General features: G+C 37.9%; 2 protein-coding genes across 2 annotated transcripts; both read left to right on the forward strand.

Annotated features, from left to right (window-relative positions):
• Positions 1 to 7,375: 7,375 nt before the first annotated feature.
• On the forward strand, positions 7,376 to 9,241 carry LOC130647881 (uncharacterized). The gene is made up of 3 exons (XM_057453888.1): positions 7,376 to 7,613; positions 7,698 to 7,838; positions 7,916 to 9,241. The coding sequence occupies exons 1-3, from the start codon at positions 7,397 to 7,399 to the stop codon at positions 9,094 to 9,096; spliced, it is 1,539 nt and encodes a 512-aa protein (XP_057309871.1). The 5' UTR covers positions 7,376 to 7,396; the 3' UTR covers positions 9,097 to 9,241.
• Positions 9,242 to 10,409: 1,168 nt separating this feature from the next.
• Positions 10,410 to 14,223, forward strand: LOC130648188 (uncharacterized). Its single transcript, XM_057454227.1, has 5 exons — positions 10,410 to 10,466; positions 10,556 to 11,494; positions 11,758 to 12,709; positions 12,797 to 13,053; positions 13,165 to 14,223. The coding sequence occupies exons 1-5, from the start codon at positions 10,410 to 10,412 to the stop codon at positions 14,221 to 14,223; spliced, it is 3,264 nt and encodes a 1,087-aa protein (XP_057310210.1).
• Positions 14,224 to 19,911: the final 5,688 nt, after the last annotated feature.

The following is a 19,911-nucleotide window of genomic DNA, read 5'->3' on the forward strand; positions in this document are numbered from 1 at the left end:
TATCTTTGAGTAGTAATACTAAACTTCTCAACAGTTTTACCTGATAACAATTTCAATCGCTTTTCTTCTTCTTGTCTTGCTTTCATACGTGGGTGTGAATTAATGTACAAGAGTCTCTCCTGGGTAAGTGGTTCAACAAGGGCCCAATTTTTCTCCCTCTCGCAACGTGAAAAGGCAGTATAGGCTGTACCAAGGTTATTTTTCTCCATTTCAATTCCTTGTTGTAACTTTATACGCATATGTGTGGCAGTTTTACCATCTCCAATAGACATACCTTGACTTTTTGCAATTGTTATAGCGTAACCTGGCACTAATGGTAATCCACTTCTAACGCAACAATCTGACTCACATCGTCCTTCAACAGGAGTAATTGGTACCCATGTGGGATGTTCAACAAGCCATACTGGTCCTTTATAATTTGGAAAATTGACAACAACAGCAATAGGGAATTCAGGCGGTGATGTATCTGGAGCATAAAGAATTGCAATCACTTTACCCATTGCACCATTATTAAGGCCAAGTCCAGTAAGACCCTTTTGGTTCTTAGTTAGTATTACACTGGCACCAACCGCAATCAAAGACCGTGATGGAATTTGTCCCAATTGTTTATCAGTTAATGAATGATGTTTACCACGACCCGTTGATGGAATAACAGCAACTGGTACACCAAGGTTAGCTAATTTATTGTGGTTTTCTTCATTAACTTCCGTCCATGTTTCCATTAATGTGAGCACACGGTCATATGAAAAGTTACATTTCTCAGTTTGTGACAAGGCGCCTTCATAACGACTATTAATATCTAGCCAGTCTTGTTGGGTAATTGAACCATTACGTATACGAAGAAGCCGCTGTAAAAGAGGTAACTGATCTGGCCCTTGACGCATCGTTTCAGTAAGAACAATAACATTTTCAAATGAGCGATAGATTGCATAACCAGCTAAGTTGATGGTTGAGTCATCATATTTAGGAGGTTGATGAAGATCTAAAGCACGCACTGGCCCAAGTTGGCCAAGGTCACCAAAGAAATTGACAGTTGGTATTCCTCCATAATAATTATCAAAATCACCTGTTGACTCGCATAATCGTTGACTGCACCAGGCTACAAGAAGCTTAGACTGCATGCTACGCTCATCAATGTTCAGTTGAAATAACTTAAGTCCATTGTCTTCATGCAGACCTGTATATTTTCTCAATTTCCTCAAAGATGTATCACCTAATGGATAATCAGAGAGCTGAACACAATTTGAATCCTTATCTTTTTTTAATTTATGTGGTGGTGGTGTCATGGAATGTATAGTTCGCCCATTTGGTATAAGAACAGATGCGGCACCAGTTGGGGCCAAGTTCATAACAGCAGAATTTCGATTAAATAAGCGACGAACAATTCTGGTGAGAGCGGTGATAATAAATGTTTTTCCAACATCAGCTGTGCCTTGAATTAACAAATTTAATGGCTTGGTGCCTGTTGGCAAATTTCCTTTTGCAACTAGTAGCAAATGCTGAAGATTTATTCCAATGACTGTTCTTTGAAGTTCATTAGCTTTTAGGACATTTATCACAGGTAATGTGCAATCATCACCGTGAGTAAATTCATTTCTTTCAGCTTCTACAGATACAGATATCAACCAAGTATCAGCGTTATTAGGCCATTGACAACCAAAACATTGAATTGCATAATTATTCCAATCAAAAAAAGATCCTCCATCAGGAAGAATCTGTTCTACATTTGGCTCGTCCATATCAGAAACATGATTTCTAGCGATATCTCCCATTATTGCCCTACCTATGTTCATATTTGCAAAAGTTGAATCTTGAGAACTTGCAATGGTAGATTGGGATGATTGTGATGAAGGCTGAGTGTTGTTATCATTGATTGGTCGTACATGATATTGTGTTTTTCTTTTTTTCGAGTCAAAAGATTTGTTGGCTTCTTTTAATGCATTAGTTAGTATTGGCGGACAGTTATCAGATTCAACTAAGTCAGCCAATGCGCCAGCAAACGACTCCTGTTGTCCCTTTAATTCTTCCACAGTGCGCCATGTTCCAATAGTAAATATCATGAGCATGGCTTTTGCAAAGTCCTCTGTAACAGGCCAAACAGGTTTTGTTGATAATCCTGTGAATACTGGGACATGATCCATCTTACAAGTGCAATTGCATTTCTTGCTCCAATCCCATAAAGTGATTTCAGGTTCAGTCTGTCTTCGCTTATCACTTAAAAATTTGTCAAGTGTACTGCTTTTTGTCACAGTTTTATCTTCACCAGATGTATTTAAGGTCCGGAATCCACTTAGACCAATGTAACGGAAGTTTCGAGTACATCTAGTCAAATGACCACCACTATTAATAAAATCAGCAGCAGCTGCTGGCACATCCACCATCCCTGTAATTTTTTGAAGCAACCTTTGAGCTAAATTTTTTACTGTGCTTCCATCAGCAGCATTTTCTATTAAATGTCGATAAATATGTACAAAATCTTCAGTTGAAGCTGCTCCTTTGCAAGCATAGCCAGCAATGTATTTTTGAAGGGCAATAAGATCCTGGTCAATAATTACTTGACTGTCACAGTTTGCAAGCCAACTAAGTAAACGCGTCTTGACATGCATTATCATGCGGCTGTGATCTATAGGTCCTTCATACCTTGGATGTTCCCCTTTTGTTATGATTGGGTGAAAGGGGTGAATTTCTTTGCCACTTGTTTTTTTGGTTTGTGGATCGAAATCACCAAAGTGAAATCGGCAGTACTTTTGTGGAGCAGTATCCCTTTCGCTTTTTTTTTTTACGACGGTAACGCAAACAACTAGAATTACAGTTATGTAGTCCTATTCTATTTACAAGATAAATGTGCTGTTCTCTTATACCACCTTCATGGTTTGCAACATCTGAAAGTTGTTGTGTCAATGGGTTATAGCCAGGAGCTTCTTGAGTTCCTTCCGGGACTGCCCATTTATCTTTGTTTGGTACCCACGTTGTAACTCCAGTGACATCGTCTATCATTTCAGTCCCTCCAGCAGGATGTAATGAAGTAAATTGGGATAGAAAATGTTCCATCTCTATCTTCATTTGTAGTTTGTAACCATTGTTGAAGGTCATGTGCAGCAGTTTGGGATGCTTGAGAGTCAGTAGCATCATCAGATAAATTATCCATTATTGTTTTAACCTTTTGTGCATGTTTAGAGGATGATATGATAGAGTGACTATGAATTTCACCTCTGCCTTTAGCAAATTCATAGCGCCACCAATAATCATCATATTGAAATACTTCCTTGTTGACAGTGGCAAAGTAATTTATAGTCCTGGCATCAAAGTACTGTGTGACAATGTGAAGATTATGCAAGATTAATTCCCGTTTGAATTTTCCATCACTTTCTACCTGGCTACGCACAACCTGTTCATCTAAATTGTTTATTAATGCATGATACTGTATCAGCAGTTCGTGTAAGGGCTTCCAATGAAATTCTGCACAACTATTGGTATCAAAATAGGCTGGCAGATCACCAAACTCCTTGCGTCTGAAAAACAACATGGCATCTACCTTCTTTTTTTGTTCTCTCCAGTAAGGGTCAGTATTTACCAAGTTTTTACCAATGCTGATAATTTTCCGTGGAACAGAATCATCATTGTTTTGCAAATTTTCTCTCAGTTCTGCAATTGTGAGATGAGCATCATTTAATTGCTGAGAAACAACAAAGCTACCCTGTTGCAATGCTTGCATCCGCAATCGCATGTTCAATAAGAAAAATTTTAAGTAAGGATGTTTGGTTACACGGTTATCTGTGCAGTGGTATATATGTTCAATGTAGTCCTCAAATTTGATTTTTTGTAACCTCGGAACAGTAAAGTCACAATGACCATTAATAAAAACAGTAGGGTATGCCATTGTAAAAAAGCCTGGAGTTTTTAATTCACGAATTGGCCTTTCTCGGGTGTATTCCAAATTTGCACTAGCAACTGTGCCTTGTTGTCGAGCTTGATTGACTGCTTCTTCTGATCCTAACATCTTTTGTTATATTGTTCTTACTTCTTTTTCAGCATCTTTAGGTTCAATGGGGCATACTAAACCTGATCGAGTGATACTTTCATCATCATCAGGAAGATCTTGTTGGAATTGATTTTCGACAGGACCCTTGTCTCCTTCAGGTGTGATATGCGGTAACTCAACAACAGGTAAATCAGGTAATTCTGAGCGTATCTCAGGTAAATTTAGAATGCGATCGTTTTTGATAGAGACATCCTTGTGGAACTCGTTAGGTAAATACTGAAAGTAACGTCTTCTTAATTTATGATTAATGTGGTCAGGGCCATTATATAGATGCTTGTTTAGAATATCTGGCTGGTCAACTCCACCTTCAGGAAAACCAAAACACAAACCACGCAAAGCTTTGTCAACTTTACTTCTTTTCACAGTATATTGTTGAATTGAATTCCGGCTTCCTTTTTTCTTTATAACAATTATCCCCACATTTGCTGGCAATGACGGTAACTCAGTAGCAATTTGCATTCTTTGTGGAAAACTAATACAATGACCTTTAGATGCAAGCATGCCATAACGCAAGAGTTGTACATTCATAATAACGGTGATACGACGAATCAGTGCTTCTTCTAATATTGTCAAGTTTTGAAGATACGGCGGTACAGGTGAAAAATGCATATCGTTATGACGAATATTATCTTGTATTGGACCCAAATCGTCATTGTCAACACTAAATATACCCGAATATCTGGCAGCTATCACCATATTTTGTTTTGAATTACGAATACTTTCAGTATGACATCTGGAACACCTTCCATCACTTGAAATTTTCCAAGGTTTGAGAGAAATTGGTTTTGTTCCATTTTTTGCAGTTTGATTGATGGGTGAGGTAGCATGAAATACTGGTCGGATTTCAAGACAAGTTTTACAAGAGGCTAAACTATGTAACATCTCACCCTCCTCAAACTTTTGTACAGCTGCAACAACAGCAGGATTTGGATGAATGGTAGAAAGTTCTGTTTGAAATATTTCTTGCTGGCTGATTGGTTCATTGATAGTAACGGTAGAGGGTGTTGGTTGATTAATAGGTAAATTTACTGATATTGATTGTGCATTTTTTGTTTTTAAGGTTGGCAAATTTGTTGGGAAGATATTTTCCTTACTGATTGCTTCATTGATAGTAACGGTAGAGGGTATTGGTTGATTAATAGGTAAATTTACTGATATTGATTGTGCATTTTTTGTTTTTGAGGTTGGCAAATTTGTTGGCAAGATATTTCCCTTACTGCTCTTAGAAACTGGTTGTGGAACTGTTATTTTTTGTGAACGTTTTAGTCTGCCATTTATTCGGTTACGTCTTTTTCTGGTTTCAGTAGTTGTTTCGTTGAGTTTTTATATTGAATATTCAAATCAATACATTTTTGCTTTAAAGCATACTCTTTAGCTGAGAATTTATTTTTTTGCAATTTAAACTTTGATTTATTGGCTGACATGATAGAATTCATTAAATTTTCCACTAGAAAATCCTGGCTTTGCTCAAAACGGTTTTCTCCCAAATTAGTTTTTCGATAATTTGTATTTTTAGGTTGAAATATATTTTCCGATGAAAACCGAGTAGCTTTTTTAGGTGGACTACAAGTTAACATACTAGTCATACTTGCAGAATTACTAGTGCAAGTGTTCACATTGTTATCAAATATTAATGACTGGTAGTGATTAATTTTAACCCTTCCAAGCAAAATAAAGGAGCCTTCATTTAGTATTTGCACTGCCTGTTGATCAGCAGAAAGTTCATGAGTTTCTTCGTAAGTTGAAGCTATAACAGTGTAGGGATGCTCAGCGGTGGTAGTATCCGAGGTTATTAAAATGTTGATTCCTAACATTATTGCTGCAGCCCGAATAAAAATCTCTTCAACATCCACAGTTGGTCTTGACTGAGCTTGTAAAAAATGTTCCCATTGTTCAGGGCTAATCATTTCAACAATTCTACATTCCACAAAAACTGGTTTATCATTATTTTTGCGTACAAAATTAACAACAGCTGTTCGAAGTTGAAGGTGATCGTCAAAATGTAGTTCATGGGGGATACATTGTCTAATTTCAGGTCTATGAAGTTGTTGTATCACTGCTCCATAGAAACAATTACCATCACCTGCTGTCACTTCCCGATATGTGACATTGGACAGACCAATACTTCTAGCATGTGCAACTATTTGATTGGCAGAATTTGAGTTGTTGAAAAGATACGTGGCATATGATTCCTGACATGCAATCTGGAAGTCAATATCATTATTGGTAACAGGCCCGGGATTAATTTCAACGTCACCAGATAACAACAGCAGTAATTTTATCGATGCAAGGTTAATATTACAGATTAGCAGGCACACAAAACTCATTAAAATGAAAGTTCTTAAAAAGCAAAAATAGTCTTGGCCAGTAGTGTCAAAAACCATTTTATAATTTGAATACTTGTGGTGATTATGATTTGTTACTGTATTGTTATGGCAGTGACTAGCAGCTGCGGTATAAAAAGCAACAATGGTGGATCGATATGCTTGAACCGATATCATGATTTGTAGGTAGCTAGCTAACTTCAGGCAAAACGAATTAACCAATCAAGCACAGCAATTGCACAGAACACAAAAGTTTCAAAAATAATCTAAATTAACTCAGCGAGCTATGCAACTAACTTCGGGAAATGAAGTTATCCAAGCAGGCAAACAAAATAAACCAAAAAATAACTTTAAAAATAAACTATATAAAGTTTATCCAACTTGTGGCCTCCCCAACCAGTCGGCAAAAGAAGCTATCCAAAAGAAGACAAACAAAAAAATAAACAAAACACAGAAGTTTCAAAAACTATCCAAAGTAATTATCAAATAATAACTTATCCAATAATCCAAGGCTTGTGGTCAAGAAACTTTCATGAAAACTCGCACCTGAAATTTCAAATTTCAAGAGGGTTTATAAAATAACTTAAGCGGAAACTTTAAGTACCCAAAGCCCGGATACAAAATTTAACCACGTGATCCAATCTGACGAATCGGAACTCGGTATTTTTCTATTAAATGTCTATCGGGCGTAAGAAACAGAACCGGATTCGTCGTACTCGTTGGAGACCAATGTCTACTGGAAACAGCATAAAATAAAGCTGTCTCGATTAGCCAGATTTTCACGGAACCTTTTAAAGAAATGACCATAAAAAAAAGTGGGTTAAGTGGGTCAAAAACGCCCACGTTTTCATCAAAATTTCACGTACTAGGGGGAAACGCGGAAATTTGTCACGCTCTAATATATTTATGGGAACGAGGAAAATAGCTCCGTTCGAGCAATGACTCTCTCTCTGCAAAAACATTACGTAATTTTTGCTACCATTTTGAATTGGGGGAAAACATTCTGACTTGCACGCCAGCGAAAAGGGAGATGCCTAAGAGTTGCTGTGTTGTTTCTTGTACCAATAATGTCAACAGTCGTCCTGACTTGCAATTTTACATTCTTCCAGCTAAAAAGGCACGGAGGAAGTTGTGGCTGACAGCAATAAATCGTGTTCGAACTGATGAGCTGGGAAATCCAATCAAAGGAACTTTATGGTCACCAAAATCAAAACACCACTATGTATGCTCTGAACATTTCATTTCGGGTAAGTATAACATGTTTATACAGTACATACACAAATGTAAATGTATATAAATGAATTAAGTGTTGTTACTCTTCCTCTTTTTAGGAAAGAGAGAGTTAGCTTCAAGCCATCCTGACTATGTACCATCTGTTTTCAAAGTTTTGAGTTGTGGAAAAAAAGTTGCATCACCACATCGATCAATGAGCAGATTTAATAGAAGACTTAAAAGACTACATAAGCGTCCAGGTAGGATTCACTTGACACTTTAAATGTCTTTTCAATGTTGACAAAAGTATAAGATACCTATTATGTTTTTTTCATAGTCATTCGAAAAAAGCTAGTCACAGACCTTGAAACAGAAAAAGCCAAGACAGAAAATATATCAACAACAAATGAAAATATTGAAAATCTTGATGATACTGAAGATCTTAATTCACCTTTGGAACTGGAAAATATGCAATCACCAGAAAGTGAGAGTACTATTTCGCTGGCCTCCCCAATTTCTGTGTCAGAGAGGGAGGAATTATATAGAGAAATGGATAATCTTCGCGCTGAGAATAGAAAACTGAGAGCAAATCTTCCCGTTGATTTGAGTGTTGCTTCAATTCGAATAAACCCGGGCAAGTGTTTGATGTTAACCGGGTTGCGTTTCGAAGTATTTGAAACATTACTCACATATTTATGTACCGAAAGTGAAAGAAAACCCACAAGATTGAAAGCTGAAGACCAGATCCTATTAACAATTATCAAATTGAAACACAATATGAGTTTTGATATGCTATGCTACATTGTTAATATTAGTCGTTCCACCGCTGTTGAATATTTTTGGACATGGGTAGATGTTATGTACAAGAAGCTCAGAGGAATGATAAGAATGTCAGACAGAGATAATATATTCAAAACAATCCCCAGTGTTTTCAAAGTAAAATTTCCAAGATTGACCTCTATAATTGATTGTTTCGAAATATTCGTCGAATCTCCAGCATCACTGTTAGCAAGAGCTCAACTGTACAGTCAGTACAAAAAACATTGTACTATCAAGGTGCTCATATCATGTACACCACTTGGTGCAATTAATTTTATTTCAAAATGTTATGGTGGGCGTGCATCAGACGTTCAAATTACACGAGAATCCGGCTTCCACTTGAGTAAATACCATATGCCTTCAGATCAGATCCTTGCAGACAGAGATTTTACCTTGAGAGATGAATTTGCTGCCGGCAGTTCTTCTGAACTTATTGTACCATCTTTCACAAAGGGAAAAAAGCAATTGGCAGCTGAGGAGGTTGAAAGCTCGAGAAAAATAGCTTCAGTAAGAATACATATTGAACGTGTTATCGGTTTGATGCGAAATCGTTACCTTATTTTGAAAGGGACATTACCACTGAGAATTATAAAAAATATAAAGGATGAGGCGCATTCATCAACACTGGCTAATTGTGATAAAATTGTGACAGTTTGTGCTGCACTCACTAACTTGGGTGAAAGTATAGTATATAAATAAGATCGAGATTGTTTATATCTATATTGCTGAAATACTTTTTGTATATCACATACATACATCATAAATCTTCATGATATTTGCATTATGTGTCATTTTTTCTCTTTTTTAATTTCCTACAGTCTATACAATACCATATTTTCTGAGTAGGCAATTTTTTCAATTTTAAACATGTGGGATGGAACCATTCATCACAGCTATCGCATGCAACCATTTCTCCTGTTAGATCATCAGTTTTACATATACAGTAAAGCTTTTTAGTATTAACAGCAGGCGATTCAGCGGTGTCAATCTCGGTGTTTTCACTTTTTCGTGTCATCAATTCAATAAGGATAATGTTTTTCCAAAATGAATCACACGATGGAATGACATTTTTCTCAAATTCTTCATCTTTTGATATTCTTATTATTATAAATTCAGTTGGTGTCCAGACCATAAAGTCACACCACTTGACAGCTGTTGTAAATATTTCTAGTTGAACTTGGTAGTAATAAGTATGATTAGCATTTTTCAAGGCCTAAAACGAAAACAGTAATTAGCCATGTCAGTTCAGTTTATTATGGTTGTTTGTGCCATGAAAACTTGAAAAAAAATATTTACCAAGCGATTGTAGTTTCTCTTGATAACGTTTGGCAGCTTCTGCAGGCAGTGAATCACTGTAATCATATGACATTTCTTTTCTTTTTGAAGTTTTATCTACTCTATAAACAAGAAACCCTAGTTACTGGCTTGAAAACTGAAGTAATGCCGTAATGTTTTCCCCTAATTCATAATGGTAGCAAAAAATCGCGCGAACTGTGACGTCACATCGGAGCGAAGAATGATTACTGTCAATGACCACATGGCCTGTTTTTCATAAGGCAGCCCAACTCTAAATAGGAAATCAATATAGAAAGTGTTGCAGAGAGGTTGCCAAGGCATGCACACAAAAAATTTTCACAATGTCTATTTGCTGAACAAAAATATTTGCAGTACCCACCACATTTTTACATGCAACACAATAAACATCAATAAGCTAAACAAAAAATGCATTAATTATACTGGTTACCGGTATTCTAGTTAAAATACAATAAAAATATGCAATATTTCTAAATTTACCTGTAAAAATTGACAACCTGAATGATCCTCCACAAACTATAGTAGAACCAGCTGTCATTAGACAAGAAATATCATTACAGCTAGCTGTTTTGTCACCTCATCATCAATTGCTGTTCACCGTAACGGTTTCATGGCTGCTAGGAAAGACTAGCTGACCCCGGGAAAGACTAGTGACGCTGGGAAAGACCAGATGCGCTCCTTAAATACCTTGACCGTTAATGGACTATTCTTTCGGATTTGATTTTAAATTTCTTTTACTCGGACCTCAATCTACGGTACGCGCCAATAGATGAATGGCTAATAGGTTAATTAGTCCCTAGCGAATCCTCGCAGTAGTGGCGACACTGTGAAAATTATAGCTTAGCCCTGTGTGCCAGGCAACTCAGGGTGGTCTTTTGCCCTGTGCAAATTACTCACTTTAGCTATAGATAAATCCTTAACAAACTCTAACAATCGCTGCGGTGAATCTGAAATTGATTTTGAGATCACAAATTCAGCATTTCCAAATAGTCCAATAAAACATCCTCCTATTACCAAATGCAAAGTTGTTCTTCAGGATATCTTCCCTAAATGTGGTGCTGAAAAGCTTAAGAAGGTGAATGATTCTCCGGATAAACCCCACACGAGACATTCCCATCACACTGAGGAGAAGTATCTTAATAACTTGGAGATTAAAACACCAATATCTTGGGGGAAAATGATTGACGACCGCTGGTCCAATTTGGATAATGCTGCTTCAAATATTCTTTCTAATAAGCTTCATTTGTGTAATTCCTTGTCCGAAAAAGTACAACTGCTTGAAGACACCATTTATAATGAGGCAGCACAAATTTTTGGTCACTCAGTTCATAAGGGTGGCAGAAAGCTGTCAGGAAAAAGCCGAAGAACTATTCAATCCATCAATCTAATTAAAGAGAAAAATTCCCTAACTAGTCAAATACAGTCATCCTGCTACCTAAGTCATAGGAAGGAATTACACCAACTTCTTACGGATGTAAAAGGTCGAATAACTTTATTGCGCCGAGCTGAAAGGTTTAGAAAAAAACGCCATCAATTCAAAAAAGCCCAGACCGCCTTTAAGAACAATCCATACAAGGCAGGAAAAGATCTTCAAGGCAGAAAAAGATCGAAGTGCAAATCAGTTTTAAGGGTCGAACAAGAAACGCTGGATAACTTTAAACTTGAATCAGTTAAAGACAAATTGTATGATGTACCTTTAGGTAATCTAGATGGGTTATCATCCACTCCACCTCTTTTGAAATCGTTTCCAGTTTCTCTCTTTAAATATGAAGATTTTATGAAAGTTCTTGTCACTCGGCGAAATGGCTCTTCCCCTTATTCATTATTTATTTATTATAGTTTTCATCTAAATTGTAAATATATAAAAATATTTGGTCGGTTTTGATTAGTTTTTTGCAAAATATTATTTTTTTTAAAGAACTATTGTATATAATAACCGACGGTAAATAAATTAAATCAATCGATCAATCAGGTATCAATGGGATACCTTATAAAGTTTATAAAAAATGTAATAAAGTAAGTACTGTTTTGTTTAATATTTTTAAGTCTTGTTTCAAAAATTGTGTCGGCCCTATTCAATGGCGTTGTGCTCGTGAAGTTTATATTCCCAAATCAAAAACTCCTATGGAGTCTAATATTAAAGACTTTCGACCTATCGCATTATTAAATGTCGAAGGCAAGCTTTTATTTAGCCTTGTATCAAGGCGATTAGAAGCTCACATTATAAATAATAACAAATTCATTAACACGTCGGTTCAGAAGGGTTGTATGGAGAAAGTCCCAGGATGCTGGGAACACATGTCGATGGTTTATTCTGCACTTAAAGAGGCCCGGGCCAAAAAATCACACCTTGCAAATATATGGCTGGATATTGCAAATGCGTATCCTTCAATTCCACACAAGCTTATATTTTTTGCACTGGAAAGGTATGGAGTCCCTCAGAGTTGGATATCATTCCTTAAGTCATACTACGTTGGTTTATATAGCAAATCGTTTTCTTTGTCTGCACCAAGCAACTGGCATAAGCATATGCGAGGTATTTTTGCAGGTTGCACTCTTTCCATCATTTTGTTTCTTGCTGCTATAAACATTATTCTTGAATACACTATTGCGGCACCGGCCCCAAATTATATTACTTCTAAAAACGTGCCCCTTCCTTTAGTCAGAGCTTTTATGGATGATATCAACCTAATGTCATCCTCTGTCTGTGGAGCTCAAAGCCTCCTTTCCAGGTGCGTCACTGCTTTAAAATGGGCTGGCATGAGTTTTTGCCCTCGTAAGTCAAGGAGCATAATCCTTATAAAAGGTAGATCTGCAAACTCCACACCTTTTTCTGTGTCTCACATCTCGTCACAAACCGACTTCTCTTCATTCATCCCGTCAATCCATTCATCGCCAGTTCGTTTCCTCGGTCACATTATTGATGGTACGATTTCAGATGCTAAAGCAATCGACGAGCTAGATAATAAGCTAATAACCGGTCTTATAATCATAAACGGTTCGTGTTTCAAAGGGACCCAAAAACTATAGATTTTGCAAAACCTTCTAATTCCTCGAATCCAATGGCCAATTCTTATTTATGAAGTTCCAATATCTCGGGTTACAAGGCTGGAGCAGAAGATATCAACTTTCATTAGAAAATGGATATCTCTGCACAATTCCACGTCAAATATTTGCCTATATAGCTCCTGCTCGCCTTGTCCAATGCCAATTAAGAGCTTGACGTCATTGCTTACATGCTTTAAAATAAGTGGTCATTTACTTTTACGCGATTCCAAAGATCCTCTTGTGTCTAACAGTGCACCTACTTTGAAAGTTGGCATGTGGAAAGTGGACAACGCAGTAAGAACAGCATAGGCAGAGGTGAAAATAAAGTCAGTCGTGGGAACTCCCCAGTATGGCAAAGCAGGCCTAGGGATCAACAAATCTTTCAAAATTCCGATTTCAAAACAGTGCTATGCGTATCGTAAATTAATATTGAACACAGCTAAAGATATCGATGAGGAAGGCAACGTAGGTAGAGCATTGCAGTTGCAAGTGCAAGGTCAGTGGACGAGATGGGAAAATTACACAAAAAGCGATCTATCTTGGAAGTCCATTTTTGCCATGTCCCCACACTTGCTTTCCTTCTGTCTTGCTTCTACTTACGATGTTCTTCCCTCACCTAGCAATTTAAAGCGCTGGAACGTTTGTACTGAATCTGCTTGTGCCTTATGTTCCAAACAAGTATGTACAACAGCGCATGTTTTAGGCGCTTGCAAGGTTGCTCTATCACAAGGAAGGTTCACTTTCCGACACGATGCTGTGCTTCGCGGGCTCCTGTTAAGTCTAGAGCGTTTTTCATCTGAAGTTGTCCCGGAAACGAAAAAGCACCTTAAAGTGTCATTTGTAAAAGCAGGTAGCTATTCCTCCGCTAAAAGATCAAAACCAACTGGTCTATTCCACCATGCTAGTGACTGGGTGATGTTAGCAGATCTGAATGAAGTATTTGTGTTTCCTGGCCATATTGCAATCACATCCCTCAGGCCAGACATTGTAATATACTCAAATTGTTCTAAGCGCATCATCATTATTGAACTTACTTGTCCTTGTGAGGAAAACATGGGATCCTGGCATTCCACCAAGCTTTCCAAATACTTCCCTTTGGTCGAGGTAATACGTAGCAACGGGTGGTTTCCGCATCTTTTTGCAGTAGAAGTGGGTGCTAGGGGCTACTCTTCAAGGTCTCTAACTTGCTGTCTAAAAAGCCTCGGTTTCGCTAGCAAATCTGCGTTTTTAACCGCCCGCAAGTTTGACTATATAAGCATGAAAGCATCCTTTTGCATTTGGATTGCACGAGACTCACCACATTGGACACAAGATCTTACGCACTGCAGTCCGCCAACATTGCCACGACCAAAGGATAGTATACCCCATGAAAAATCCTCGTCTGTTACCAAATCCATTAAAAGTCCATCTTCAGCCATCTCTGACATGCCAAAACCCACGGAACACCATAACCTTAGCCAGTAACTTAAACAAAAGGTGAGCATCGTTCACGCTGGTTTGATAAACAAGGGGAACACATGCTACGCAAACTCCATTTTGCAAGCATTAACAGTTCTTCCAGGACTTTGGTCTCAATTACCATCAGAGTCCTCTTTGTCATCTCCTCTAGTAAAGTCTATAGTCCTAAATATGTCACTACTGAATCGTTCTCGTTCACCAATTGATCCTTCCAATATCTTACGAGCACTGCAAAACAGAATGCATGCTCTTAACAATAACGCATTTTATCACAATCACCAACAAGATGTGCCCGAGATCCTTCAAGTTGTTTTTGACAAAATTATTGAATCTTCCCCTTTGGTTGACAATCTACTGTCTGTAACTGTGACCACAACAACGTCTTGCAACTCCTGTTGTTTCTCCACTTCCAGGGAACAAAAGGATTCAATTTTAATTTTACCAACGTGTAAGTCAATAGCAGACTCTTTTAACAAATTTTTACAACCTCAAGAACTTCTAGGTGACAACAAGTGGTTCTGCCCCCAGTGTTCATCGCATCAAGAGGCCACAATTGAAACTCAGATTTCTAATTGCGGCGACTGCCTTGTTGTACAATTGTTAAGATACACATCAGTAAATGGGTCTTCTTTTAAAGACAACAAGTTAGTCAATTGCTTGCCTAAAAAACATCATGTCTTAAAGGTAGCATCTCACCCAACTGACGATGTGTCTTTCAACAACAAGTATAACTTGATTGCTACCATTAACCACTCAGGTACAAATAAAAGCAGGTCATTAGTGGGCCTTCATTAAGGACCAACAAAACACCTGGTTCAAATGCAACGATCGCTGTATTTCTCAAGTAGACACATTCCACTTGAATAATTCTTCGTCCAGAAGTTAGCTTATTTGTATGTCACACAACAAATGGGGGAGGGAGGGAATCCATGACCCTAGCAGTTTTATTTACCCCAGCTGATTTATGTTGTTCAGTGCACCGTGAAACCGGAGTTTGCACACTCCTGTCTTTGTATAGAGACACTGTAAGAAGCACAGCAAGGGGGCTTGATATCATATCTTGTCTTTAGGCTTAACGATCCCACTTATTACCCCAGTCCAGTAGGGAGAAAGAGTTTGCTCACTTTGCTTTCAGGATTGACAATCCTGCTGCCCTTAGTCATTTTAGAAGAAACTTTGCAAGGGGGTTAGATTTTCTTATCTGGTCTTCGTGGTGTTACGCCCACGCATATTACCCCAGTTATGACAGGCTGGTACTGTCATTAGGCAGGTCCACAGCAACAATTATCTGTGTAAGGCTGAGTGTTGGAGCTCCATAACACATGTGGAAAGCTACAGCCAGGGTCACAAGTCCTGGCGCGCAGATAGTTGTTTGCTTCTTAAACACATTCTCTAAAGAATAATTTTAAATTTTTCCGTTGAAGGATATTCACGTTATGATAAGTTTTATTTATTTCATTTGTACCTATTCAATTCATTTTGAATTGCTTTAATATTTATTGTTTAGTGTTGTGTTCTGTCGCTGTTGTATTTTTCTGCCTTTTACGGTCAATGTTTTTAGGAAATCCTTGCAAAAAGGGGGATTTTGCTTTTTTGAAAAATCTTTAGAGGGTTGCAACCTCTAACTATAGTAGAACCAGCTGTCATTAGACAAGAAATATCATTACAGCTAGCTCTTTTGTCACCTCATCATCAATCTTCTTAAACTGTTTAAATGGCTGATCATCTTGTTGATTAGCTTTCTTTACAAGTATTAGTCTCAATGTCGTAAAAGATATTAAAACATACATGCACATTCACACATAAGTAACCATAGTGTGAAGCCAAACATATATCTGAACAAACCTTGTACAATAATTTAATGAGCAATAAAAAAGCTTTAACAAACTTCCAAAAATACAAATTATATTCAAATTATCATGCAGGTTTCTACAAGTCTTGTCTTTGGGTGTGACGACCCACTTATCACCCCAGTCAACCCTTGTTTTATATGTCAATAGATTGCACGGATTAAAGAATGACAGAAGAGGATTCCAGGGCCTCCTGATGACCACTTAGTGGACCTCGGATTAGAGGTGCCCCGTCTGGAATCCTGACAGCCCTTGGTTGAGGCTTTGGGGCGAAACCGTTGGTGTCAAGGTTGGGATTGTGCAATCTGTGTTGTGTGTGTGTGTGTTTTTTTTGTTGTTTTTTTCGTGCGTGTTTTTTTTAATGTTTTCACTGATATTGTGTATCCTGCGAAAAGTTTAATTGTCTTTTTGGCAGTAACTTTGGAGGAACAAAACCTCTATGATTTAACCCTAAAACTTAACAGATTGAGTATTTCATTGTGCCTTGCTGCAATGTTCAAAATTTTCTTATAAAAGGCTATTTCTCTTATAGAGTAATCATAAGAAGCATAGCAAGGGGGGTCAACTATATCTTGTCTTTGGGTGCGACGACCCCACTTTTTACCCCAGTCCAGTAGGGAGGCCAAGTTTGCTCACTTTGTCTACAGGGTTGACGATCCTGCTGTACCCATAGTTATTCTTGTAAGAAGCTCTGCAAGGGGGTGTGAAATTTCTCTTTCATGCCTTCGTGGTTTTACGCCCACGCATATCACCCCAGTAACTTCAGGCTGGTCCTGACCAAGGCTGGTCCTAAGCATCAATCACCTGTGTAAGGCTGAGTGTTGTGATACCGTAAAACGTGTAAAGCTACAGCCAGGTTTACAAGTCCTGGCGCATAGGTAGTTGTTTGTCCCCTTTTTATAGTTTTTATTTATTTGTATATATAAACGTTTTATGTCAATATGTTTTTTTGTTTTGTTTTGTTGTTGCAATATTTGTATTGTCCAGAGGGTTGTTTTTTCAATTAACTTGGTTGTACAGACCATCCTTGTAAAGGAGATCTTGCTTTGCATAGAGATCTTTAGAGGGTTTAACCTCTACCACTTAAAATAAGAGTCATTTGACTAGTCGAGTCACTACAGCTTGCTGTTTTGTTATCTCATAATTATTATCTGTTCACTGTAACTGTATTCATGACTGTCAGGAAAGCCTGGCTGACTCTAGAAAAGTCTAGTGACATTGGGAAAAACTCGGGACATTGGAAAAGACTCATGACACTGGGAAAGACTAGAACTGTATGACTTGGTACCTGACTTGACCGTCTTTAAGGAAACCCTTAAGGGAATGATTTTGATTTGGTCACTTCAGACCCTAATCTACGATACACGCCGATAGATGAATGGTTAATAGGTCAATTAGTCGCTAGTGATTCCTTACAGTTGTGCCGAAGCTGTGAAAATTATAGCCTTGCCCTGTGCGCCAGGCAACGCAGGGTGGTCCTTTGTCCTGTGCATATTAGTTGTAGTTCTATATTCTACCCTTCATATTCCCCAAAGTTGCTGCTAAGGTGATAATGATGTTGATTTTGAGGTAAATAAAACAGCTGCTTGTCAATCGAACCAACTTCCTTTTTTAAAACGTTGCAGAGTTGTTCTTGAAGATATTAACTCTAAACGTGTTGCTGAAAAGTTTTAGACAGTAACTGTGTCTCCGGATAAAACTCACACGAGTCATTCCTGTCACACTAATGAGAAGTATCTGGAACATCTGCACATCAAAACACCAATTAAATAGGGGAAAATGAACGATCCACTTTGGTCTGTTCTAGTTAAGACACCATTTACGAGGAAGGCATGACCATTTTTGGGCACCCAGCTAATCAACGTAAAAATCTTTCTGGAAAAAAACAGGAGAGCCCTTAATGCTATAAAGTCAATTAAGTTAAAAAAAACTCTGTTTGCACAAGTGGAATCTGCTTCCAATCCTGTGCAAAATCAGCTCTCCAACAGATGCTTTTAGAAACTAGGGAGAGAATTGAAAACTTATGTAAGGGCGCGAAGCGCCCGCAATGTAAAAGTTGGATTGTAGTTATGAATATTGTTGTTACGTGTATCTAAAATGAAACAAAAAACCATTTATGTGAAGGCGTGGTTGGGTGGGCAGTATTAGATCTTCTTTCAATTTTATTTATAAAATCCTAATTACATTGCGGGCGCTTCGCGCCCTTACGTAATTCATCAATTTTATTTCATAAAATCTCAATCGATCTAATACTGGATTCTTACAACCCAACCGGCTCCACTAACAAAGCTACTGGAGCCCAGACCTCCTTCCGCAGTTCGTAGCGTTTTGGCCCCTCTTAGAAACAGAATTCTGAAAGTTTTTGTATGACCCTCTCTCTAAAATATCCTTTACAGAGAGTCCTGATAGTTCTGCTTTTGGTGTTGAAGCTGATCTGATGGAATAGGCAGAAAACTTAATAGTATCAATCCCTGCCTCCTTTAGCACAGTCTTAATCCAGCCAGCTATTGTAGAGATGACCACACCCTTATTCCCAGTCCGCCTTGATATTTAGACAACCTGGGAGGTACTCTGCAGTAACCGTGATCTTGTGAAGTAATAGGAAATCCCAAATTTCCTTGGCTATTTTTGTCATAGTTAAATTTTTTGTTACTCCCATTTTGAGGGGGTAAGACAAAGCTGTCATGTTGTCTGTCTGAATGTGAACTGATGCAAATTGTTTCATTTTGTGAAAAGACAGAATTGCTAATTTGATTGCAAGCAATTCCAAAACATTTATATGAAAAATCTGTTCCGTCTGGGACCACATGCCTCCTATCCTGGTCCCTTGAAAAACTGCTCCCCAACCTTTTAGGGAAGCATCTATCTGTAACAAACTTTGTGTTTAAGGTTGCATAAGGGAACGCCCGTTGTACAATTTTAGATTGTTCACCCACCATAGAAGTTCTTCCAGAGATTCCCTTTTTAAATGCACTACAGTGGCATAAGATTTCGATATTTTTAGACTTTGAATTTGTTGTTGTTGTAGAAAACGAAACTCTAGACAAGCAGGAAGGATATGCTGGAAGACAGAACCCCTATTAATTGAGTTAGCTCCAGAATAGTTGCTTCTCTTGTGTTGTAAAACTCAAGCACTGCGTCTGTATGTTGGTAACTTACTCCCTTGTTAGATAAAGAGACATGGTTACTGAATCCACAGACATTCCCAAGAACTCTATTTTCTGGGTTGGCTCCAAGACAGACTTTTTCGAATTAATTAAAAAGCCCAGATTTTGTAACAGAAAAATCAATGTGTCTCGTGCCATAAGGACCTCCTCCCTGGACCGTAAATTACAATTCTTATCATTAAACGACGAAGGACTGCCATGGGAATTTTCAATAACTTCGTAAAAATCTGTGGAGCTAGAGCCAAGCCAAAACAAAGACAGAGGAATTCGTATAGCTTGCCTGACCACTCGAACCCCACAAATTTTTTTGGAGAAATTGTGCAGTGGAACACTGAAAAAGACATCTTTCAGATCCAACTTGCACATCCAATCGCCTCTGTTTAATAGAAATTTCAGTGAGTGCAAACCATCCATTTTGAAGTGTTCGTAAGGAACAAATTTGTTTAAATGCTTTTAGTTTATTACTGGTCGATTTCCTCCATTTTTCTTTTTGACTAAAAACAGATTGCTTGGAAACTGCCCCTCTGTGGGAGCTACTTTCGAAATGATTAACTTTTTGTCTATTAGATTTCTAACTGGAGAATGAGGTATTAAAGCCTGTGTTGGCTTCGAAATAAGGGGTATCTTGAACCCTTGTATGACTGACAGGATATCCAGTGTTAACTTTTTCCAAGCTG

This window comes from Hydractinia symbiolongicarpus, chromosome 6, assembly GCF_029227915.1.
Source record: "Hydractinia symbiolongicarpus strain clone_291-10 chromosome 6, HSymV2.1, whole genome shotgun sequence".
Taxonomy (NCBI): Eukaryota; Metazoa; Cnidaria; class Hydrozoa; order Anthoathecata; family Hydractiniidae; genus Hydractinia; species Hydractinia symbiolongicarpus.

Excerpts from the sequence above, each read along its gene's own strand:
- LOC130648188 (XM_057454227.1), top strand. The coding sequence starts at position 10,410 with ATGGACTATTCTTTCGGATTTGATTTTAAATTTCTTTTACTCGGACCT. Across the intron at positions 10,467-10,555 it reads TACTCGGACCTCAATCTACG|CCCTGTGTGCCAGGCAACTC; the intron begins GTACGCGCCAAT and ends ATTATAGCTTAG. Across the intron at positions 12,710-12,796 it reads CGGTCTTATAATCATAAACG|TTCCAATATCTCGGGTTACA; the intron begins GTTCGTGTTTCA and ends TTATTTATGAAG.
- LOC130647881 (XM_057453888.1), top strand. The coding sequence starts at position 7,397 with ATGCCTAAGAGTTGCTGTGTTGTTTCTTGTACCAATAATGTCAACAGT. Across the intron at positions 7,614-7,697 it reads CTCTGAACATTTCATTTCGG|GAAAGAGAGAGTTAGCTTCA; the intron begins GTAAGTATAACA and ends TCCTCTTTTTAG. Across the intron at positions 7,839-7,915 it reads AAGACTACATAAGCGTCCAG|TCATTCGAAAAAAGCTAGTC; the intron begins GTAGGATTCACT and ends TTTTTTTCATAG.